This window comes from Aotus nancymaae, unplaced genomic scaffold, assembly GCF_030222135.1.
Source record: "Aotus nancymaae isolate 86718 unplaced genomic scaffold, 86718_ANA_hifiasm-v0.15.2.pri h1tg000059l, whole genome shotgun sequence".
NCBI lineage: Eukaryota > Metazoa > Chordata > Mammalia > Primates > Aotidae > Aotus > Aotus nancymaae.
The window spans coordinates 59,721,197-59,746,507 of NW_026988473.1; the positions used below are offsets into that span (position 1 = coordinate 59,721,197).

The following is a 25,311-nucleotide window of genomic DNA, read 5'->3' on the forward strand; positions in this document are numbered from 1 at the left end:
ACAACAACAACAAAAAACTCAACAGTTTAATTTCCGGATATTTTGTTAACCCTAAGTGGATCATATGTTATGATGAGGGGAATAGAATGTGCTGATTGATTGGCCTGAGCTGAATCGCACAAACATCCCTGATGCTGCAGGTAGAGTTAACTCTGCTGGACTGTGGATCTACAAGGCCATAACAAACAAAACAAAAAATATAAAGACAAAACAAAAAAGTTGTTTGTATTCTACTGTTAAGTTTTAAAGCAGCTTTCTAAGAAAATTACTGGTATTAAGAAGAAAAACAGCTCTTCTAGGTTTTTTGGAAGCACTGGTTTATAATCATACTAATGAGTACAATTGTAACACTTTTTTTCTGTTCTTTTTTTTTTTTAACTAAAGCAGATGTTTCTTTTCTTTTCTTTTCTTTTTTTTTTTTTTTGAGACAAGGTCTCACTGCATTGCCCAGTCTGGAGTACAGTGGCACCATCATGGCTCACTGTAGCCTCAGCCTTCTGGGCTCAGGTGATCCTTGCACCTCAGCCTCCTGGGTAGCTGGAGCTACATGCATGTGCCACCACACCCAACTAATTTTTGTAGAGAAGGAGTTTTGCCATGTTGCCCAGGTTGGTCTTAAACTCTTGGTCTCAAGCGATCTGCCCTCCTTGGTCTTCCAAAGTGCTGGGATTACAGGTGCGAACCACCCATGCCCAGCCAGTTGTTTCAAATTTACTATGCATACCACTTAAATATTGTGTTAGAATTTGTATTTGAAAGAATTGTAAAAATTTAAGGAATTTAGGGTAATATTGCTCTTTTGTCCACTGCCAACATTTCAGGTAGTTAAATTGTGAGCTATAATCTGTCTATCCTCCAAATCAAAGCTGAATAGGTTTTGATTTTGTATGTTAGTGAATGGTTAACCTTTATGTGAGAATGTGATAGGTAGTGTTTCAAAGATTTTAAAGCCATGCTAATTTAAAAATTAAAATCCCCTATTTAGCTTTGGAGATGGATGTTACTAGAGCACAACTCAGCCACCTAAATCTACCACTGTAGAACAATGCACGAAGAGCATTTTATAACTGTGAAAGTATAAAGTAGAGCATTTGAGGAAGTTTCTGGAGATTGCTTGACCATATGACAATTCACAATCACAAAGACGTGGAATCAACCTAGATGCTCATCCATGGTGGACTAGATAAAGAAAATGTGATACATATACACCATGGAGTACTACACAGCCATAAAAAGAGAATGAGATCATGGCCTTTGCAGTAGCATGGTTGGAGCTGGATCCTATAATCCTGAGTGAATTCATACAGGAGCAGAAAACCAATAACCTCATGTTCTTACTTATAAGTGGGAGCTAAACATAGAATACACATGGACACAAAGAAGGGAATGGTAGATACTGGGGTCTATTTGAGGGGTGGAGGATGGGAAGAGGGTGAGGATTTAAAAACTAGCTATTGGGCATTATGCTGATTACCTGAGTGAGAAAATTATCTGTACCCCAAACCCCAAGACATGCAATGTTTGTTTACCCATGTAACAAAATCTGTATATGTACCTCTTGAGCCCAAAAGTACCCCCCACAAAAAAAAAACGTTACCAGATATTAGGAAGCTATGTCACAGACGTGAAAAAAAAGAAAACTGCATGGGGTGTCATCTTAAAGAGTAATTCCAAAGTCTATGTACATTTTAATTATTCAGAATGTTTTTACTTTCCTGTGATACTTGAACTAACTTAGATCATAAAAAAAGTTTGACTTAAATATCTGTAGGTGGACCATTTGAAGAGTCAGCCAGTAATTCTGTTTAGAAAAGATCAAAGCATTGTTATTTATGCTTGATGGTGCCACTAGGACATGAAGTACCACTAGACTTTATGCCCGAGAGCAGTTAAAGGACAAGTCTTAAGGATTTCCTGTAGGTGAACAGTGTTGTTAAGACTTACCCCGTTTCAGTCATTAGGCAAGTTTTTAGATTTGAAGTGCCCTGTGTTCGCCAACCATCTGGTGAGTGGGCATCAGAATCTGGTAAAGGTTTCAGACCATTCAGAACCATTGCAAGGCCTAAGAAAAACCAAGTTTTTTTTTTTTTTTTAAAGACAGTGTTTTACAATGTTGGTCAGGCTGGTCTCGAACTCCTGACGTCAGGTGATCCACCCGCCTCGGCCTCCCAAAGTGCTGGGATTACAGGCGTGAGCCACCGCACCCGGCCAAAAACCAAATTTTTAATTTTAGTTAAGTCTTACTTGATCAGTTTCATCTTTTATGAATCATAGTTTTGGTTTTGTATCTAGAAAGTCATCATAAGCCCAAGGTCACCGAAATTTTTTCCTATGTTATCTTCTAGGAGTTTTATAGTTTGGCATTTTCACTGAGGTCTCTGATTCATTTTGAGTTAATTTTTGTGAAAAGTGTAAGATCTGTGTCTATATTCATTTTTTTGACGTAGAATATCCACTTTCTATACCATTTGTTGAAAAGACGGCTGTCTTCTTTGAATTATCTTTGAGACTTTATCAAAGAATAGTTGACTATATTTGTGTAAGTACATTTCTAGACTCTCTATTCTATTCTCATCTATTTGCCTCTTCTTTTGCCAATGCCATTCTGCCTTGATTACTGTAGCTTTATAGTAATGTCAGCTCTCCGACTTTGTTCTTTCGCTTTTTTTGAGATGGAATCTCACTCTGTCACCCAGGCTGGAGTGCAGTGGCATGATCTCAGCTCACTGCAACCTCTGCCTCCCAGGTTCAAGCGATTCTCCTGCCTCAGCCTCCTGAATAGCTGGGATTACAGGTTTGCACCACCATGCCCAGCTAATTTTTTGTATTTTTAGTAGAGACAGGGTTTCACTATGTTGGCCAGGGTGGTCTTGAACTCCTGACCTCAGGTGATCCACCCGCCTCAGCCTCCCAAAGTGCTGGGATTACGGGTATGAGCCACCACGCCCAACCTGTTGTTGTTGTTGTTGTTGTTGTTTTTTGGGAGGACAGAGTCTTAATAATTCTGTTGCTCAGACTGAAGTGCAGTGGCGTGATGTTGGCTCACTGCAATCTCCACTTCTGGGGTTCAGGTGATTCTCCTGCCTCAGCCTCCCGAGTAGCTGAGATTACAGGTGCATGCCACCACACCTGGCTAATTTTTGTATCTTTAGTAGAGATGGGGTTTCACCATGTTGGCCAGGCTGGTGTCAAACTCCTGACCTCAAGTGATCCTCCCGCCTCAGCCTCCCAAAGTGCTGGGATTACAGGCAAGAGCCATTGTGCCTGGCCTGGCTAATTTATTTTTATTTTTTCTAGAGATAGGGTCTCGCTATGTTGTTGCCTAGGCTGATCTTAAACTTCTGGGCTCAAGTGATCCTCTTGCTTTGGCCTCCCAAAGTAATGAGCCACTGTGCCTGGCTCTGAAATGAATGTTATTAAAAAAGAAGACAAGACCCAGGGCACAAGAAGGTTTGCAAGTATATTTACAGCCTTTCACCAAGATTGTGTCAGTAATTTACCCATAAACAGTTTATTAGCATGGGCAACATAGGGGGATCCTGTCTCTACCAAAAAAAGAAAATAGCTGGGCATGGTGGTATATGCCTGTGGTCCCAGCTACTTGGGAGACTGAGGTGGGAGGATCGCTTGAGCCTGAGAGGTTGAGGCTATAGAGAGCTGTGATCTGCCACTGTACTCCAGCCTGGGTGACAGAGTGAGACCCTGTCTCAAAAAAAAAAGAAAAATTTTGTTTTCTTTGTCCATTTCAGTGTCTGGAAGCATCTTGTATTTTAATTAATTTCAGTATAATGAGAATACTTACACTAATGCTTTTGAAATAAGTAAAATAAAGGAAAAGAGCAAAAAGTCATACATTCTACAGTCAGTACTTTAAGTATAGTTGGTCAGTTTATGGAGTTTTTAAACCTTATAAAATGCTCTGAATGTGGTTAGTTCTGTTTATTCGGATTAGTGTATTACACTGGTAATCCACCCAGTTAAGAATGTCATAGAGTTTAGAATCAGAAGGTGTCTTGGAGGTGGTTGTGCTAATTTCCTACAGTTGCTACATAATGCAGAGATCTCTTTGATAATAATATCCATGCATCTATTACAGATCTCATCTCCGTCCAAGTCCTGTACACTGTTTTGTAAGGCAGTCAATTCCATGATAATTGAATGTGTCATAAAGTTATTCTCTTAGTTGAAGAATAGTTTATTTCTCTGTGCTCTGTAGCAATAAAGGAATATAAAGACCAAATTATATCTTTTAGGTATATATAGTGTTTAGACAAGAGATACATATCCCCATATGTAGGATGTAATCCTTTACTTTCTTTCTGCATTCTTTCCTTGTTTTGAGATATCTCCTGTCATTTATTATTTTCTTTGTTTTATATTTGGTTACTTAGAAATGTTGCGATAGTCTGGTGTGGTGGTTCATAACTGTAATCCCAGCACTTTGGGAAGCTGAGCAAGTGAATCACCTGAGGTCAGGAGTTCGAGACCAGCCTGGCCAACATGGTGAAACCCTGCCTGTAATAAAAATACAAAATTAGCTGGGTGTGGTGGCACATGCCTGTAGTCCCAGCTACTAGGGAGGCTGAGACAGGAGAATCATTTGAACCCAGGAGGTGGAGGTTGCAGTGAGCCAAGATTGCGCCACTGCACTCTAGCCTGGGTGAGACAGAGTGAGATTCCCTCTCAAAAGAAAAAAAAAGTTGGGATAAAGTAATGAATAATGATAATGAGTAATAGTTAGCCTTGTAGGATTGTTATGAGAATTAAATGATCACATGTATGAAGCACAGTGCATGGCACATGGTAAACATTTAATAAATGCTAACTGTACAGTGATGGTAATGGTTTCTATCAAGCCTTTTAATGCTAGATTAATAGGGAAGATAATGGTAAACAACTAACTATAATAAAGGCTGAATAAAATAAGTGCTATAGTAGAGACAGAAGCCAAGTTTTTATTTATCCTAATAAGGGAGCAACTAATTTTATTACTGGTAGCAGATCTTGACTGAAAGTTGTCCAGGTTCTAGGTGTTTTGAACAAAGAATTGGACAAAATGCACAGCAAAGCAAGAAAAGAATGAAGCAATGAAAGCAGAGATTTATTGAAAATGAAAGTACACTCCGCAGGGTGGGAGCGGGCCTGAGCAGCCACTCAAGGGTCCTGTTACAGAATCTTCTAGGGTCCATATACCCTCAGAGGTTTCCCATTGGCCACTTGGCATTCACACCATGCAAATAAAGTGGTGGTCTGCAATCAGAGGCTGAAGTTACAAAGTTACACTCCTATGCAAAACATCTGATTGGTTGTGAAAAACAACAATCAGATGTGGGAGTGTTGCAAAGGGAGTAGCCTTTGGTCCTTTTGTTACTTAGGCATGGAAAGCTGGGGTTTCCCTTTAGATTTAGTTCTAGGTAGGCCTTGTGTCCCTGGAGACCCTATTCTCCTTCCTCAATTTCAGTTGGAGAATGAGGAAGGGGAGGAATTTTCTTTCCTAAACTTTGAAATATGCATAGGATCTCCTTAAAGAGAAGGGATGGCATTGAGGGCTTACCAAGCAAATGCATGGAGCTAGGAAAGTGCATGGTCTTTTTGATGAACTTTAAGTAGTCATGTGTGACTGAGGGCTTGGGTATGTGGAAGATCTGAGGAAGACAGGGTGGGAAGTAAGGATGGTATATAGAGAAGTCAGGCTGTAAGGGCTTTGAAAACAATAATGGGATGTTGGTACATTATCCTAGATATTTAATTCCAAATATTTTCAGGTCTTTGAACAGAGGACCAGGATTGTAATCTTATAGCAAAATAGATGTGATTATTATATACAGATAATTAGTGGTTCCTGTTTTTAAAGTTTTGACTGAAGGGGCTAATGCAAAGTGTGTAGCAGGAGAAAATGGTTGCTATAATCCAGAGTGTGAAGTGGAAACCATTGCAGATTGTGGAAAAATGAGTCTTTTACAGTAAGCCCAGGAAACTTTTGTAAATACATTCGAGGCTTTTGATACTTAGAGGATTAAACAAATTTATTAGACAATAAACTTCTCTCTCAAAGAATCTTAATCTCTAGACTGGGTGAAAGGATTGGATTGGTATGTACATGGGAAAAAGACCTAGGCTCTTCTGGTTGACTGCGCATGTAATGAAAAGTGGACTTACCTCAGGAGAGTAGACTGGCTTTCAGCCTCAGGAGAGCTGTAAGCATATTTTAAGTGTGAGCTGAGCACTTGGCTTCTGTTTTTAAGTCTCTGAGGATAATTGTCTGACAGAGGGAACTAGCTTTTGGGGATGAATCTGCTGTGCCCAGACTTCAGCGTTGCCAACATTCTCTTTTTGATATAAGAGTTGATTTGGCTATCCCTTAATCTTACCTTGTATTTTTGTTGACTTCTACTATTGCTTATGAAGCTTTTGCATTTCCAAACTTGTCATTTCAAATCACTAAACAGTCTGGTTGGAGAAATTGTTAGAAAAAAGGCCTGGTTAGGAAATTGAGACCTGGTTGATTACTGGTGAAATGAGAATTGAATTGAAGCTCACAGCAGTTGCTTTATTGGCTGGATAGAATGAGCAGTGAGTCACTATTTTTATTTTTTGACTTTGGCCTCTTTTCCTGCTTGTATAGATGATCTGGCATCTAGACTGAACTAGCATCAGGGGTGAGTGTATGTGTTAATTTTTGATTATCTGTTGGTATGAGATGGATTTTACATGTCTATCAGAATCCTTCTGTGGAAAAAAGCAAATTACTACTTAGTTTATGTTCCAGGGAATACTAATGCCATTATGCAGGTATGTAGCACTCATGGTGCTTTTCAGAAACATTTCATGTCCGTTGTCACTTCATTCTCCAGCCACCTTGTAAATGAGATAGGGCAGGTTCATTTCTGTTTGACAGAGGGAATGCCAAGGCATAAATAAGAGACTGGATTATGATTTCTGGCTCAATAAATAAATGACTGAGACAACCTGTTACATTTCATTTTTGAACTGCCACTTTCAGAAAATTTTATAGGAGGAAAAGGCTGAATGCCCTCTCTTTTTGTTGTTATTTTTCAGCGGCGTCTTCGACATCTTCGGAACATTGCTGCCCGGAACATTGTTAATAGAAATGGCCATCAACTCCTTGATACCTACTTTACACTTCACTTGTGTAGTACTGAAAAGATTTATAAAGGTAAGGGAATCTGTGGACTTGCTACCTACAGATTGACTCTCAGTGCCTCCTGCTGTTACTGCTTCTTAGAAAGCTAAATTGTTATGCTGTCTGAAAATATCTCATGAGCAATTGGGCTGTATACTAAAGAAACATGGCGACTGGATAGTTATTTCAGATAACTGAGGCTTACATTGATAACTTTCTCATTCCTTTATGAACGTTAGTTATTAATGGTCTAGTAGATAGCATTTCAAGTAGATTGAATCCAGTATCCTGTAGTAATTTTACTTTTATGAAAATATAATAAATTTCTTTTCTTTAATATTATGATAAAATAGGGACCTAGTTTTTATCGTCTCGTATCTGTAATTCCCTGTATATATGTGATCATTTTCAGAAGAATGGCATGTTTTTTTCTAATTCAGTTTTATATATTGTACTCTAGATTCTTCTATAATTGAAGATTCTAAGAGTGGATCATATTTGATTACAAATCACAGCCACCTTTAGAATGCATATTAGATGAGAGGCACTGAGATATAATCAGTTGGCTTAGCTGGGATGGTGTAAGAGAGGAAGCATGGTAAAATGACAGGAATGTTGGATTATGATGGATCATATGATCCTTATGAAAATCTTGATATGATTAAAGATCTATTTATGTTAACAAAAGGTGACATCGTTTTAACAAAAGGTTCTGAGATTTATTTGAATCTTGTCCAGTGGCAAAGAAAAATTCAAGTGACATTTTATTTATTTATTTTCGAGATAGGATCTTACTCTGTCACCCAATCTAGAGTGCAGTGGTATGATCATGGTTCACTGCAGCTTTGACCTCCCGGACTCAAACGATCTTCTTGTCTCAGTCTCCCAAGTAGCTGGGACTACAGGTGTGAGACACCAGTCCAGGCTAACTTTGAAAAAAAATTTTGTGGAAATGGAGTCCTAAATATTTCTTGGGCTGGTCTCGAACTCCTGGAATCAAGCTATGCTCCTGCCTCGGACCCCTAAAGTGCTGGGATTATAGGTGTGAGCTACTTTCCCTAACCTTTTTTTAGTTTTAATTATTAATTAAAGCAGTGATTGTTTAACAACTTTTTTCTTTTTTATATATCAGTACCAGTATCTGCTCATTAAAAAATTCAGTCAAGAAATATACGATGAAGAAGCCCCTTCATAGTAAATAGCCTTAAAATATTTTTTAAGGATGGGAAAAGGACTCTAAATTCTACCATCCTCATGTAAATTTATTTTATTCTCACTTTTCAGTCTAACCATTGCATTAAAAATTTTTTTTAAATTATTTTTGAGACAGAGTCTTGCTCTGTCGCCCGGGCTGGAGTGCAGTGGCACGATCTTGGCTCACTGCAAACTCCACCTCCTGAGTTCAAGCTATTCTCCTGACTCAGCCTCCTGAGTAGCTGGGACTATAGGTGCCCACCACCATGCCTGGCTGATTTTTGTATTTTTAGTAGAGACGAGGTTTCGCGATGTTGGCCAGGCTGGTCTCAAACTCCTGACCTCAGATGATCCCACGCCTGCCTTGGCCTCCCAAAGTGCTGGGATTACAGGCATGAGCTACCGTGCTCAGCCCATTACATATTTTTAAAACAATGTATTCATCTTAATGATTAACGTTAGCTACTGTAACAAATACCACAACTCTTAGTGGCTTACCAAAATACATTTCTTACACTAAGCCCAGTGCAGGTGTTATTGGGTTCTATCTTGGCAGCTGTCCTCTTAAGTGTTGACTCAGGTATTCAGGTTCCTTCTAGTTTGGGCTGCTGCTGTCCTCAAAACATGGCCTCTGGTATAGCCAGAGATAGAAGGATTACTTGTGGGAGATTTTTAAATGAAATGGTCCACATGAATTTTATTACATTCTATTGGTCATAAATCAGTTGCATTGTCCTTTTCATTTTTTATTTTATTTATTTATTTTTGAGATGGAGTCTCGCTCTGTTGCCCAGGCTGAAGTGCAGTGGTGCCGTCTCAGCTCATTGCAACTTCTGCCTCCCATGGTCAAGTGATTCTCCTGCCTCAGCCTCTCGAGAAGATGGGATTATAGGCATGCACCTTCACAGCCAGCTAATTTTTGTGTTTTTTTGTAGAGAAGGGGTTTCACCGTGTTGGCCAGGTGGTCTCAAACTACTGACCTCAAGTGATCTGCCCATCTTAGTCTCCCAAAGTGCTGAGATTATAGGCGTGAGCCACTGCACCCAGCCTACATTGTCCTTTTTAGATGGAAAGGGGACTGGAAATGTAGGCTTCCTATGTGTCCAGAAGGAAAATGAAACAATTTGGTTACTATTTGGTTTAAGTTTATAAGCATTTTTGTAGGCTTTAAAACATTTAGTCTACTGCACACTAATTGGTTATATCATTAGCAATATATGACAGAGCTGGAGTGTTTTAAATTTTTGATGAGTTTCTATATAATCAGTCCTGATTATCTTAATAAAACTTCTGTGTTCTTGCCCCAGTGTTACCTCTGATAATAGTAATCAACACCAGTGCTTAGCACATTTTGGGAATTTGGAAAATGATAGCAATGATTAGAATTATAATAATCATAATAGTGTTTTCTAAAAAGAGAGTAGTCATGGGGCTGGTTAATGATCATGTTAAAAACTTGTCTAGAGATATGATGAAAGCAAAGTGACCTTTTTTGTTTTTGTATTTTCTTTCTTCTAGCTCAGATTGTATCTTGAATTTAAGAGTTATCATAGACTGTTTTTTGACGTTACCTCAGTGAGATAATCATTAACACAGTTAGTGAATAGCTGGTGACAGACCACGGGGGAAGTCCCAGGTCTGGTGTAGCTGTTGAATCTGCCACTAGCTGTCAAGCCTCTTGGATAGGGCATTTAGTTCCTCTTGTGGGCTTTAATTTATCATTAAAATGAAGGAACTGGTGCTTTCTGAGAATTCCTCCTATTCCAAAATGTCATGGTTGATTGAAGCCTATTCATGAACTTTGTTGGGCTTTATAAACTTTTAACTACCATAGGAGTAGCTGGGAAGCCCTTTCCTTAGTAATTCTAGTGAATGCTATTGTATCTTGTTGGTCAGACCGGTTATGACAAACATGAATATTTTATGATCATTATTTGGTCCTTGGTATAGTACAAACATGGTAAGAGACCAGTTGACTCTTCTCCATGAACCACCTGTACCACCTGTTTAGTGGTAACATTTCTTAGTGTCAGAAGACAGTGTTTTGTTGGAAGAATATCTGAAATGCTGGTTTCTCAGTTTTTCTTTTATTTCAGCTAAATTCACAGCAGATCCAAAGAAGATATGTGTGAAATATAAGAAGAAAATGTGTGAAATTTTTTTAACTTTTGACATCCCTCTAGTGCTTTTAGGAGATTGTTTATTTTTAAGATATTTCCAATCAAATATTAGTTAATATATTCCCAGAGAACAAAGCTTTGTGTTAATGGATGGATAGGTTCTAAACTTGGTTCCCTGTTAAACTTGGAATTTTTATACAATCAAGTTTGTTTTTCATAGTTATTTTCTTACCCGTGAAATGTAAGTGCCTGTCCTCTCCTGGAATACTGACTGTCTTCAATACATCGGAAGATGAACTCTCTATTACCTAATTTGGTGCTCTTATTCAAGTCTCAAAGCTTTATTTATTTGTTTATTTATTTTTATTTATTTTTTGAGACAGAGTCTCACTCTGTCAACCAGGCTGGAGTGCAGAATCAAAGCTCACTGTAGCCTCAACCTTCTGGGCTCAGGTGATTCTTCCCACTCAGCCTCCCGAGTAGCTGGGACTACAAGCACACACCACCATGCCAGGCTAACTCTTTTTATTGTTTGTAGAGCCGAGTTTTGCCAGGTTGCCCAGGCTGGTCTCAAACTTCTGGGCTCAAGCCATCCGCCTGCCTTGGTCTCCGAAAGTGCTGGGATTACAGGCAGGAGCCACCAAGCCTGGCTCAGTTCTTACGGTTTTTAATGTCACCTGTTGACCTTTCTTCTGAACTCATACCCCTGTAATTCAGTTGCCTACTCTACAACTGCATTTGGAGCCTACTAGGTGACAAACATGGTATGTTCAAAACTGAGCTTCTGATGTTCCAGCTGTGATCTACTTCCTGTATTCTTCCTTATATCAGAAAATGGCAACTCTATTTCATTGGCCAAAAACTTTGAAATTATCCCGGATTGTTCTGTTTCTCTTACATTCCATATCCAGTCTTTCACCATATACTTTTGGCTCTTACTATCAAAATATATTCATTACTAACCCTTTTATAAATTGTGATTATTTTCCTCTGTCTTTTGTGCTTTATTTTTCTCCATGGTACTTAAGATCTTCACGTACTATATGTTTAATTATTTGATTATCGTATGTCTTTTTCCACTAGAATGTAAGCTCTATGAAGGCAGAGATTTTTAGGTCACTTTTGCTCATTGCTCTGTCCCCAATATGCAGAACCATGCTTGACACATACTAGGCCCTCAAATATTTTTGTCTTTTTAATTTAATTTTTTAATAGATAAAAAAGAATATATATGTAAAGATATAAAGGTTTATATTAAAGCCTCTCTTTCACTTGCCTTCCGTCACCCTAGTTTTCTACCCCACCCTGATAACCACTGTTACTCATTTCTTGTTTGTCTTGACTGAGATTCCTTCTGCAAATACAAGTACAAATACAAATATTCTTATTCCTTTCTCTCCTCTTTTTTTTACACAAAATGTACCATACTATTTATGTTTCTATACCTTGCATTTTTCACCTACTGTCTTAGAGTTTTCTCCATATTGATTCATAGACAGCATCCCTGCTTTTTTGTTTTTTTTTTTTCTGCATAGTTTTGCATTGAATAGATATGCCATAATGTATTTAACTGGCTCCTATTGGTGGACCCTTAGGTTGTTCTAGTTTTTTGCTATATACACAGTATTGCATTGAATAACTTTATAAGTAAATTGTTTTGTATGAGTGGCAGTATATTGGTAGGGTAAATTTCACAAAGTGGAATTGCTATGACAAAGAGGATGTGAATTGCCCTCCGTGGGAGTTGTTTTATGTGTGAGTGCTTCTCCCCACAGCTTTACCACCAAGCCTGTGCAAACTTTTGAATTTTTGCCAATCTGTTAGGTGAAAAATAGTTTTGCAGTATAGCTTAAGTTTATACTTTTCCTATTATGAGTATGGATGAGGCACTAATGAAGCATTTGTTGAGTGAATGGAATGCTGCAGAACAGTCAAAATATGCCATTGAAACCATGCTCTGCAATCTGTGATTGCTTTGTTTCTTTAGGTCTTAGCAATGGCTACATAGAGAAATACTTGTATCTAATGGTCCCTTTCATTTAGAAGTAGGTCTTGGATTATATCTTTTTGAAAATTTAGGCTGGGTGTGGTGGTTTATGACTGTAATCCCAGCACTTTGGGAGTCTGAGGCGGGTGGATCATTTGGGGTCAGGAGTTTAAGACCAGCCTGGCCAACATGACTAAGCCCCATCTCTACTAAAAATACAAAAATTGGGCCAGGCTCGGTGGCTCATGCATGTAATCCCAGCACTTTGGGCGGCTGAGGGGGCGGATCACTTGAGGTCAGGAATTCGTGACCAGCCTGGCCAATGTGGTAAAACCCAAAAATTACCCAAGAATGGTGGCGGGCACCTGTAGTCTCAGCTACTCGAGAGACTGACGCAGGAGAATTGCTTGAACCTGGGAGGTGGAGGTTGCAGTGAGCTGAGATCGTGCCACAAGCACTTCTGCTTCAGCCTCCCAAGTAGCTGGGATTACAGGCATGTGCCACCATGCCCAGCTAATTTTTGTATTTTTAGTAGAGATGGAATTTCACCATGTTGGCCATAAGAGCAACATAGAAGTGACTTGGGTAGGGTTAGCAGAGGGAATATTGGAAGGTTTTTGGGAATGGCTGAACTTCTGACAGATTTTGATTGCATCCTTGAGTTGTGTAACATTTTCCAACATACATGAAAGCTGTAGAATCATGAAATTTTAATGCTTACTGAGGACCTTCAATTATCAGTTCAATTCTCTAAGTTGTCTTAGAGCAATAATGAGCCCAAGAGAATTAAAGAGACAAAATGTTAGTGACAGAGGTAGAAGTTGGACTTAGGTTATCTGGTTGCTAGTTTTGGTTAAAACGCTAGCAACTAAGTAACCTAGATCAGTATTCACTCCACAGTACTACAATAGGTAATCATTAGATATGTTTGAGAAAAACAGAGCAGATGGATTCAGTTGTGAGGGTGGAAGTGGGGAAGGAAAAAAGTTGAGGTTTTTAAGGGCTCAAATTAGATTTGGAGGAAAAAGGAGCCAGTAAGGCAATAGTCACTAAAGTAAATCTGAAAGGTTTTAACTGCCTTTGCGGAAGTAAAGAAGGTTAAAGTAAGTGTGTTATTCCCTTTAAAACACTTTGATTTACTTCTTACTTTTTTTTTTTTAACAGATAAAGATATAGAGAGAATAATCCCTTGAACATATTTTAAATGTTTTACTGGAATATATATTTAAAAATTTAGAGGATTAAGAGTTTGTTAATTGGCTTATTTTCTTTCATATCACTTATTGTTATTTTTTTTCTTTTCCAGAATTTTATAGAAGTGAAGTGATTAAGAATTCCTTGGTAAGTTTGCTTTCTGACAGGTACATGTGACTAAATATATACACTTTTTTTCTGTTTTCAGAAAATGCACAAATGTAAAATAAATTGAGGTTCAACTCTGAAAATACTTAGCAGATCTGCTCAATTGTTAAATCATCATTGTTTTGTTCATTGCTGTATCTAGTGCTTTGAACATGACTGGCACGTAGTAGGTGCTTGATAAATATTTACTGAATGAACCGATTTTTCTGTTAAGAACTTTGAATGGTATAAACTCAAATTCTATAATTTTCTCACTTTCATTTACTATAAATATATTTCTGACTATTTCACTGGCCATATGTCATAATAAATGGTATCTTTATTTAGATACAGTTCTTAAGAATTTTACGCCTAGGGCTTTTGTATAGGATACTCCTACTTGTTTCTTGGCAGTGGCATTGCTCAGTTGGAAAGTTGTAAGTGTCCTGCTTTTGATAATGTGTACCCTCGATATTTGCATAAATGGCTCAATTTATTAGGCTGTGTTGAAAACAAAGAAGAGCTTTATGTTAATGAAAGTATCATTTCAATGGTCCAATACCATCTTGGATTTGGCCTGTCTGCTTTTCCACCTCATCACTTCCTTCCCCTTCCTCTCCCCCGCACTCAGTGTGTTCCAGGTGTACCTCTTTCAGTGCTTCAAACATGCGAAGCTTATCTTCTTCCTTCTGCCTGGAACACTTGTTTCCTCTGCTGGTCGCCTGACTGAAGAGGTCTTTCAGCTATGTCACTTCAGCAAGACCTTCTATGATTATCTCATCCAGAGTAGTTCCCTTTTCCCTAGTCATGCTTTTTCATGACCCTGTTTTGTTTTTTTTCCTTTGTTTCTTTGTTTTTGTTTGTTTGTTTGTTTGTTTTCTTTTTATTTTTTTTCATGACCCTGTTTTATCTCTGAATGTTAACTCCTGTCTTCAACTCCTTTTGGCCTCCATCTTCAATTGCTTTGGAATTATTTGTGAGGCCATGATACCTTCATCCTTAGTGCACTTAGGCGGAATACTGAATCCAAAGAATGTTGTCGAATGGATTCAAGACAAGGGAGAGTATTGGACTAAAAGACTTCTAGGTCCCTTTCAACTCATAGTTTATACTGTATTTGTTTTCTGAGTGTACCACAAACAATGTTTGCTAGCATTGTGATTATTCACGAAGATTCTGTCTCACAAAGTAGTTAAAAACTCCTGGAGGTGCAGGTCACAGACTGTGTATCTTTATATCTCCTTAGTTCCCAGTGTATTTCTATTGGGTAGTTGTTTGACAAATATTAATGTTTTGATGTTCCTTTTAAAGGTATTCTTTGATATTTTGGCAAGTATTCTTTTTTTTGTTGTTGTTTCTTTTTTATCTTAATATAGGTTCTATGAACGTAATTAACTTTTTTTTTTTTTTTGAGACAGGGTTTCTCTCTATCACCCAGGCTGGAGTGCAGTAGCATGATCTCAGTTCACTGCAACCCCTACCTCCTGGTTTCAGGTGATCCTCTCACCTTAGGCTCCCAAGGAGCTGGGACTACAGGCATGAGCTACCATGCCTAACTAATTTTTCTATTTTTTGCAGAGATAGGGTTTCACCATGTTGCCCAGTCTGGTCTCGAACTCCTGACCTCAAGCAATCTGCCTACCTTGGCCTCCCAAAGTGCTGGGATTACAGGCATGAGCCACCATGCCAGCCCTGCTTAACTCTTTTCTTTCTGAGGGAGCTCTTTTTGCTTAGCAAAAAGCTAAGGAGTCAACAACCCTCAGAGAATATACCAGAGATGGCACGTTGTTACTGCCCTTCTTGCTGTCTCCGAAGAATCACTGCCAGGCCAACAGATAGCAGAATTGGTTGGTTTCTTCCCTGTTTATGATTTTTGCAATTCTTAAGCTATTGTGTTATTTACTGAATAGAGTTAGTGATTTAAATGTGTTTCTATCTATTTGTTACCATTATGCTTGGCACATAGAAGATGCTCAGCAAATGTTTCTTGAATCAATGAATTCTTCCCTAAGTGTATTTATTGATTTTGAAGTTATATCATGAAACTGCAAATCTTCAATTAGATGCTAAAGAATTAGGCAAAGATTTGAATACTTTATTTCTAAGGCTTTGGGTAAATTTTCACTCTGGTGAACTAAGTTGGACTTTGACAAGCTTGTAAGTAATCTTTTTCCCTCATGTAACTTTAAGATATAGATTGTTGCTCTTAGTTTATATTGTGAGCTTCGTTTTTAGAACAGAGTGGCTTGGTTTCATCACTCTGACGTCAAAGGAGATATGGAAAAATGGACTCAAGATTAAAAAGAGTGTTTTCCCCCAAAGATTAGATAAAATGTTCTTGTGCCCCTATACTGTGCTTCTTTCTAACTCCTGAATAGTCCAGATCACCTGTCCAATAAAACTTTCTACAGTGATGGTAATGTTCTATGTGTTGTTCAGTACAATTGCCACTGGCCACATGTGGCCATTGAGCATTTGAAATGTGGTTCAGTCCTATTTCAGAACTGAATTTTAAATTTTGTTTAATTTTAATTTAAATAGCCACATTCGGCTAGCAGATATCATATTAGACAGCACAGTTCTAGATGCTTCTGAAAAGCTTTGTTTCTTTTTCTTTTCTTTTTTTATTTTTTTGAGACAGAGTCTCACTCTTGCTGCCCAGACTGGAGTGCAGCGGCGTGATTTTGGCTCTACCTGTGCAACTTCTGCCTCCCGGCTTCAAATGATTCTCAGCCTCCTGAGTAGCTGGGACTATAGGCGCCTGCCATCACACTTGGCTAATTTTTGTATTTTCAGTAGAGACAAGGTTTTGCCATGTTGGTGCCCAGGCTTGACTGGTCTCGAACTCCTGACCTCAGGTGATCCGCCCGCCTTGGCCTCTCAGAGTGCTGGGATTAAAGGCGTGAGCCACTGTGCTCAGCCAGAAAGCTTTCTTATAATCATTAGAAGGAAGAAATTTCCCCTTTTTCTTTCTTTAAAAGTAGTTTTGGGCCCAGTGCATTGCTCATGCCTATAATCCCAGCAATTTGGGAGACTGAGGCAGGTGGATTGCTTGAGCCTAGGAGTTCAAGACCAACCTAGGCAACATGGCAAAACCCCATCTCTACCAATAAATGCAAAAATTACTTGGGCTTGGTGGTGCGTGCCTGTCGTCCCAATTACTTGAGAGGCTGAGGCAAGAGGATTACTTAAGGCTGGGAGGTGGAGGTTTCAGTCAGCCAAGATTGTGCCACTCCAGCTTGGGTGACAGAATGAGACCCTGTCTTGGAAAAAAATTACTTCAAGCTAAGTATGGTGGCTCACATCTATCTCCCAGTACTTTGGGAGGCTGAGGCAGGAGGATCATGTAAGTCCAGGAGTTTGAGATCAGCCTGGGCAAGATGACGAGACTCCCATCTCTAAAAAAGAAAATTAAATAAATAATAAAAATAATAATAAAATTAGCTGGGCATGGTGGTGCATACCTGTAGTCCCTGCTAGTTGGGAGGCTGAGGCACGAGGATCCCTTGAGCCCAGGAATTTGAGATTGTGGTGAACTATGATTGCATCACTGCACTCTAGCCTGGGTGACACAGTGGGGAAAAAAAAAAAACTAAATAAAAAACTTTGTCCCTTTTTTTTATATCTCTAGTCTCATTCTAAATCCATATAATAGCTCTTTGTATGGTGGTCTTGTCTTAACTTCTTTGATATGTAATAACAACTTCAGAAAGCAGGGACCTCATGTGCTTCATGTTTGTAATCTCCATAGTCATTGTATCGTGATTTGCTTTGACTTGGCAAACAAGTAAGTTTAGTATATCACATATATATGTATCCAAATCTAAGTTGCCAGCTGTAAGACTCACTGTTATTTTACATTTACAAAAAATAGTTAAACACTCTAATTAAACTGAACATAGGATCTGGGCTGTAGTCTTAGGAGTTGTGATTCAATTTTACTGTGAGTTTCTTCAATCCATTTCAAGATATTTAGCAGTTTTTCCTTCCTTTGGGTGCATTATTTGACCTCTGATAAGGAATCCTATCCGCAGGAAACTCTTTACTTCCTTAAGTTCTTTAAAGAGGTTGGATGAAGTCATTTCTCCACTGACACATATATTTGCATCTCTAATACCAAATTCATGACTCATTGCTCTGTTTCTGTGCTTTCTGCCTACACAAAATCTTAATACTTTTTATTGAAGTTTGACATTTATAAAAGAGTTTATAGATCATAAAAGAGTTTATAGATCATAAGTATACATCATCTTGAATTTTCTCAAACTGAGTACACCTGTATAACCAGCATCCAGATCAACAAATAGAATATTTTCAGCCCCTAAGAAGCCCTCTCATGCCCTCTTCAGTCACTGCTACTTGGACTTTTAACACCATAGATTAATTTTACCTGTTTTTGAGCTTTATAGAAATGAAATCATATAGTATGCACTCTTTTGTGTCCAGTTGCCATGTTTCAACTTTATATAGTAAGATTCATTTATTTTGTGGGATATATTTGTGGTTTGTTAGCTCTATAGTATTCCATTGTGTGAAATCACAGAATTAACTCATTTTTTCTGTTGATAGGCATTTGGTTAGGTTCTAGTTTTGCGCTAATATGAATAGTGCTGCTGTAGATATTCTCCTGTATGTCTTTTGGTAAATGTATGGATGCATTTCTGTTGAGTTTATTTCTAGGAGTGGAATTGCTAGGAATATGCATATGGTCGGCTAAAGAAGCCAAACAGTTTTCCGAAATTACTATTTGATTTATACTCTCACCCCCAGGCTGCGAGAGTTCTGTTTGCATTGTTGTGAACACTCGATTTTTTTAAAAAAATCTTTTGAATTTAGGTTGTTGATAATTTTTTGTTTCAATATAAATCAAGAGAAATATTTTAAATAGCAATTAAACTTAGCACATGTAGGGTCAACATTGAGCCTAACGTAATCTCAAAGACAGCTACTTTAAAGGGTGTGCAGGTAGATACAGTGACGCTGGATGACTGCCACCTGGTGGTCAAAGATTGTAGGACTTTATTGATTTTACTATTTCTAAAATCAGAATTCATCTTACAGTGTGAAACAACATGCATGTTAGAACTGGCAAGTGGGACTATGTTGGATGGAAATAAAGAGAATACAGTACAGTGAAGCAGAATAAGGGAGTACCTGCCGGGGCAATTGTGGTTTTTCTGCAGCAGTCACATAGGAGATATCACTTGAGCAGACACCTGACAGAAGGGAGGGGACAAGCTATATAGCTATTTCAGGAATACTGTTCCAGGACAAGAAACAGGAAAGTACAGAGACAGGAGTGTACTTGAGGTGTTCAAGAAATGGCTAAGAAGTTAGTAAGGCTGGAGTGCAGTGAGCAGAAGTGGTTTGAAGTTTTGCTAGGCATATGACAGAGACAGTTGCAAGGGAATTGAGGATCAGGGCGGCAGGGGGAATAGCCTGGAGCAATAGGAGATGGTGGTCAAGGGCTAAGGAGCATGAGAATGAGATTTTGGAAGGCTTAGCATTACAAGTAATGCAAAATGGGGCATATCTGGTGGACCAGGACCCTCACCTTATTCATGATGTATTTAGCATAGAACAATTCATGGTGAATGTATAGTTCAGTGTTAATGTCCCTGGCTTTAGCTAGCCGTGCCCTCCAAGTAATCTCTTCTTCAGTTCAGGGAGAGGTTAGATCCTTGATATTATTGAAGGGTCATTGGGTTAATTAATAACTAAAATTATTGAAGCAATAACAATGGAAGTGACTAAATTCTCTAAAGTTGTTTTTGCATGTTTATAAAAGTGGAGATTACCAAAACTCATTTGTTAAAACTTAATCACCAAGATGATAATATTAAGAGGTAGGGCCTTTAAGGAGTGGATTAAGTCATAATGGCAAGTCCTCATGAATGAGATTAGTGCCTTGTAAAAGGGCTTGTGTGTGGGGGTTACCTGTTCCTTCTGCTGCATGAGAACATAGCATTTGTCCCCTCCAGAGGAGCCAGCATTCAAGGTACCATCTTGGAAGCAGAGACCAGGCCCTTACTAGACACTGTACTTTGCTGGTGCCTTGATCTTGGACTTCCCAACCTCCAGAACTGAGAAAATAAACTTCTGTTGTTTGTAAATAAATAAATAAATAAATAAATAAATAAAGTAGAGATTAATTATGTCATGAACCCACATCTGCCTTTAACACTTACAAAGTTAATCTGATCATTGGATATTTTCCCAGAAAGGAGTTTATAACTTTTATTAGAATATTAAAAATTTCATGGTGGGAGTAAGAATACTGATAGCTAATTTGTTTTGAAATTTATCTGTACATGGATTTTTTAAATAAAGAAGAGGTATCAATTATAAGTACGCACCTATGATTTAAGTAGCATGTTGGGTGTGCCATATACATTATTTCTTATCCCTATAACAACATTTCAAGCTAAGAGATATGCTTGTTTTACAGCTGAGGGACCAGGTTCAGCAGGCTGAGGAATGTGATTTAGGTCACACAACTAGTAACTGGTAAAACCAGTGTTCCAGAGCCCTGCTGTTTCACAGCCTCCCTTATCCCACTTCCTGCCACTGATTAAGTCTGCTAGAGGTCTAATAGAGGTCAGTGATAGCCTTCATTATTGAATAAACAAGTTCTAGAACTTGTTTGTAGGGAAAGCATGTGACATTAATTTATCAGAACTATAAACTTCTGTTGAGACTATGACTGAGCTGTTTTTAAATCTTTGGGAAAAAAACTGGCTAAATAGTACGAATACTTTTCATGAGTCACTAGTCTGAGTGATTTTCCAATAAACTTTATGTTTCAGATGAATTATAATTGAATGCATTAACATTTAATCTCTGTGTGTAGTTTATGTCAGATTATGTTACTGTCTGTTAAAGTGCATCATCTTCAAGGGTTTCCAATTTCTGTCTGGTTAACTACATGATTTGAAGGGAGACAGAGATAATCAACACATGGAATTATATATAGTACCAGGGAAGAACAGGATGCCATGAAAACATGTAAAAGTCTTATTTATTTTAGTTTTGAGAGAGGAGTTAGGAAAGATTTCTAACAATTAATAATTTCTAAATTGAGATAGGAAGTCTGAATAAAAGTGAATGAGACAAGGAAAGAGAGTTTATTGTGCTATGACTAGTGATAAAATCAGAATATCAGTGTCAGATATTCCAGTGAGATATGTTGTATGTTTCAGAAAGTTAGAACACCTTTTATGAGTTCTTAGTTGTATTCTTGTAACCATACATTTGTTACCAAGCAACCCTATAGTAATAATGATTTTAGGTCCTCTTGTGGGTACGTAGTAGACAGTGAATTTTTCAGAGTTATAAATATCCTGATATTCTGCTATTGTACTTTCAGTGAATATGGTGGTATAGGTCCCTGGATGATATTAGTACTTGATTACTTTGTTCCATCTAGAAATTGGGCCGGTATGTGTAGGTTAAATATAAATAAAAAAGCCGTCTGGGTCTATAGAGTAAAAATAGTTGGCTATAAAATCTTTGGATGTGTGGCAGGCTGTATCTGCCTGTATCTGAATGTACCAACTTAGAAATTATTGCTCATTGTCTGGCAACTATTTTGTAATAGTATAAAGGAAAGTCTTTGTAATGAGAAGAGTGACAATAGCTCTACTGTATTAGTGTTTTATTGGCTTAGAAAGAACACCCAGGTCATCTATTCAACTACACGAAATAACTTCAAAAAACTTCCCTCTCCTCCAGAGGTGTTTGATTTTGAATGAAGCATTTAAGAATATTTCATACAAGAGCCCGCAAGAGTATCTGTCCCCTCTTCCTTGCCATGCATTATGCCCCTCAGATACATTCACCAAGTCTTATTTTTTCACTTTGGAAGGAGGTCTTATTTCATGCTTTTTCTGATTCTTTATCACTCCAATAGTAAGAGGAAATTTTGCTACTTCATATTTTAGAATACCTTTACTTTTATTGAAAGGTGGTCCTACACAAAGGGGAGTAAATAGCTACCTTTTAAGGTGGTATAATTTGAAGACCAGGAAGGTTTAGGCTTTAGGACGTGCATCAAGAAGAGATGGCTTCATTTGATTTATTTCAGTGGGCCACCTCCTACTTTTTCCCTTGTTAGGTCTTCTAAAAAAATAGTTTCATTACTTTTTTTTTGGGGATTAGCATACATATAGTAAATGCACAAATAATAGTCTTATGACTTTTCAAAAGGAACAGATCAGTGTAACCAGATCAAGAAACACGATCATCTCTTGCTTTTCAATCACTACCTTTTCCCAGAGAGAACCTGTCTTCTGATGTCTGACACCATAGCTTACTTCTGCCTGGTTTTGAACCAGGTAGAAGCCCTTTGGCATAAGCCCTTTTTTTTTTTTGAGATGGAGTCTTGCTTTGTTGCCCAGACTGGAGTGCAATGGTGCGATCTTGGCTCACTGCAACCTCTGCCTCCCAGGTTCAAGTGGTTCTCCTACTTCAGCCTCCCAAGTAGTTGGGATTACAGGTACCCACCATCATGCCTGGCTAACTTTTGTATTTTTAGTTGAGACAGGGTTTCACCATGTTGGCCAGGTTGGTCTTGAACTCCTTACCTCAGGTGATCCACCTGCCATGGCCTCCCAAATTGCTGACATTAGAGGCATGAGCCACCACGCCTGGCCTAGGCCTTTTTATTTTTTGAGACAGAGTCTCACTCTGGTTGCCCAGGCTGGAATGCAGTGGCGAGATCTTGACTTACTGTAACCTCCGCCCCCCAGGTGTAAGCGATTTTTCCACCTCAGCCTCCCAAGTAGCTGGGATTACAAGTGTGCGCCACCATTCCAGGCTTTTTTTTTTTTTTTTTTTTTTTTGTATTTTTAGTAGAGACAGGGTTTCACCATATTGGCCAGATAGGTCTCAAACTCCGGACCTCAAGTGATCTGCCCATCTTGGCCTCCCAAAATGCTGGGATTACCGGCATGAGGCACTGCACCTGGACTGCATCTGCTCTTTTGCTCAGCATATTTGTGAGATTTGTTTATGTTGTATGTAGCAGTTCACTAATTCTAATGAACATATCCTATGCTGAACATATGTGTGCATTTCTCTGAGATATGTACTTAGAAGTAGAATTAAGTGCTGGGTTGTAGGTTACGTTCCACTTTAGTAGATATTGCCAAGTAATTTTCCCAAGCATCCGTCTTTTAAATTTTAGCCATTCTGGTGGGATTATGGTATTATGTTGTGGTTTTAGTTTACACTTCCTCATAGACAGACTACTGTAGTGGAGCACTTTTCAAGTGTTTATATTATTGGCTGTTTGGATATTCTTTTTTGTGGAGCACTTGTTCTGGAAAATCATGCCAGTTAATGCCAGTTACGAATAAACAAATCTGCTGGGTACGGTGGCGCGTGCCTGTAGTCCCAGCTACTCGGGAGTCTGAGGCTGGAGGATCGCTTGAGTCCAGGAGTTCTGGGCTGTAGTGTGCTATGCCGATTGGGTGTCCGCACTAAGTTTGGCATCAATATGGTAACCTCCCGGGAGCAGGGGACTAGTTGCCTAAGGAGGGGTAAACTGGCCCAGGTTGGAAAAGGAGCAGGTCAAAACTCCCGTGCTGATTAGTAGTGGGATCGCGCCTGTGAATAGCCACTGCAGTCCAGCCTGGGCAGCATAGCGAGACCCCATCTCTTTTTAAAATAATAAATAAAAGAATAAACAAATCCTGGATAAGCATTGGAAGCTTTTTAAAAAAGTTTATGGGATATATTTGATCTAACTTGATAGTTAAGAAGTCCTTTTTCATGCTCTTTTTGACTACTCAAGGATAAATGGAGTTAGTGGTCTGCTGAATTCCAGTTTAGGAAAATGTTACTATTTGTGTTTTTCATATCCATGTTACCTTTTAATTGGTTTCCTTCCTCTACCCTTTCTTAAATACTGGAATTTATTTAACCTTTTCTGCACAACTCAAGGTTATCATGAGGAACATTAATGACTATATTATACTTGACCTTCAGGGGCTGCCTGGGACATAAGGCCCCATTATTCTTATTTGGGCAGTCCCCACAACATGGCCTTCCTCATATGCAAAAGTGACCTAATGTTCCCATGTCATTGAAGTCAGTGTCAGATATTGACTTTGTTTTCCTGTTCCAGATACAACCAACCATATGACCTTAGACAAGTGACTTCATAATTCTTAGCGTCAGCTTCTCCTGAAAAATTGGGATAATGCTGTCTGTTTCATAGGACTCTTGAGTTTCGTGAAGATTAAGTAAGAATATATAGTCAAATGAGTAATATAGTACCTGGCACACTGAACCTTTGGTAATGGTGCTGGATATTGTAGAGGATAAATACACTGGTAGAAATCCCTGCCTCTGAGGAGCTCACGTTCTGGAGGGGAAGACAGGCAAAAAATCAGTGATGGTGATGTGATGCGTCATGCCAGGTGCCATAAAAAAGTTAACCACTCACAGGTTCCTGTGGGAGCATGAAGGAGCGGCAGCCAGTCCCAGGGATATCAGTGAACACACAGCTCTCATTGTTCCCCCTTTCTTGTAATAATTATACCAGTAGTAAAAATGAGTAAAATCGTTTTTATTCTCTGTTTATAAAGCATGATTCATATTAGGTGAGAAGGTGAATCACTTTTTCCAAATGAATCTTAAGCTATGCTTTCTGGTCTTGGCCTCAAATTTAATATTTTCAACCCCAAAGTGATTAGGTCTTCTTGCAGCAAAGTGCCAGGAATAGGTGTTTTTTTTGTTGTTGTTGTTTATTCAGCCAATATTTGAATACTTACTGTGTCTCCAGGTAACTGTATTATCTGCTTGGGAAAACAACAGCAAAACAGCCCCATCCTCACAGTGGGTGGCAGGCAAAGAAGGCTGACAGTTGAGGAGAACTGGGAAGGCCTCTCTGAGGAAGAGATGTTTGAACTGAAACCTAGTGGTCAGAGAAACGTTAACCAGGAAAGGAATAGGTGGGGGTAGAGGCAGGGAGGGGCTCCAGCCAGAGGCTCTCAACTTCCTCATTTCAGAATTTGAGTTGGACTAGGCAAATTCAAAGGTCCCTTTTAGTGCTTACCTTCCTAGGATATGTAAACTAGAGGAAGCCCTCATTTTGTATTTGTCCTGTAGTTCATGTTAAATTAAATCAGGTATAATACTCAGCATGTAGTTAATGACTCACAGATGATTGCCGTTACTCATTTAAAGTAGAATTGGTAAAGGATACTCAGTTCAGGGGAGCAAGCACATCCTCAGGCTGCAGGCCCGAAGGCTTTTCCCCAATATTCCTAGCTACAGGTTTCTCAGCGTCCTGGGTGGACAGTTGGCTGAACTAGCGAAGGGCCAGTTCCTCCTTAGCTAATCTGTAGTGAATGCTTCATTCTTGTAGTAGTGGTCTAGGCTTTGCTATTATGTTTAGTCACTTGTTTTGTCTCAGCCCTAGTCAGCTGTAGAGTCTGGTGATGGAGCAGCAGGAGCAAGAGTGAAACGTGTGGAATCTCCCCAGTTCCTTTCACCCAGAGAATAGGGCATAGGCAGAGGGC

At 38.8% G+C, this 25,311-nt stretch overlaps 1 protein-coding gene across 4 annotated transcripts in view; it reads left to right on the plus strand.

Annotated features, from left to right (window-relative positions):
• UVRAG (UV radiation resistance associated) overlaps window positions 1-25,311 on the plus strand; it is a 311,056-nt gene that overhangs the window by 29,994 nt on the left and 255,751 nt on the right. For all 4 annotated transcript variants that reach the window (XM_064365305.1, XM_012469641.3, XM_064365303.1 and 1 more), the window contains exons 2-3: window positions 7,060-7,177; window positions 13,752-13,786. In XM_064365305.1, coding sequence (XP_064221375.1) covers window positions 7,060-7,177; window positions 13,752-13,786 — 153 coding nt within the window. The remainder of the gene's footprint in view (window positions 1-7,059; window positions 7,178-13,751; window positions 13,787-25,311) is intronic.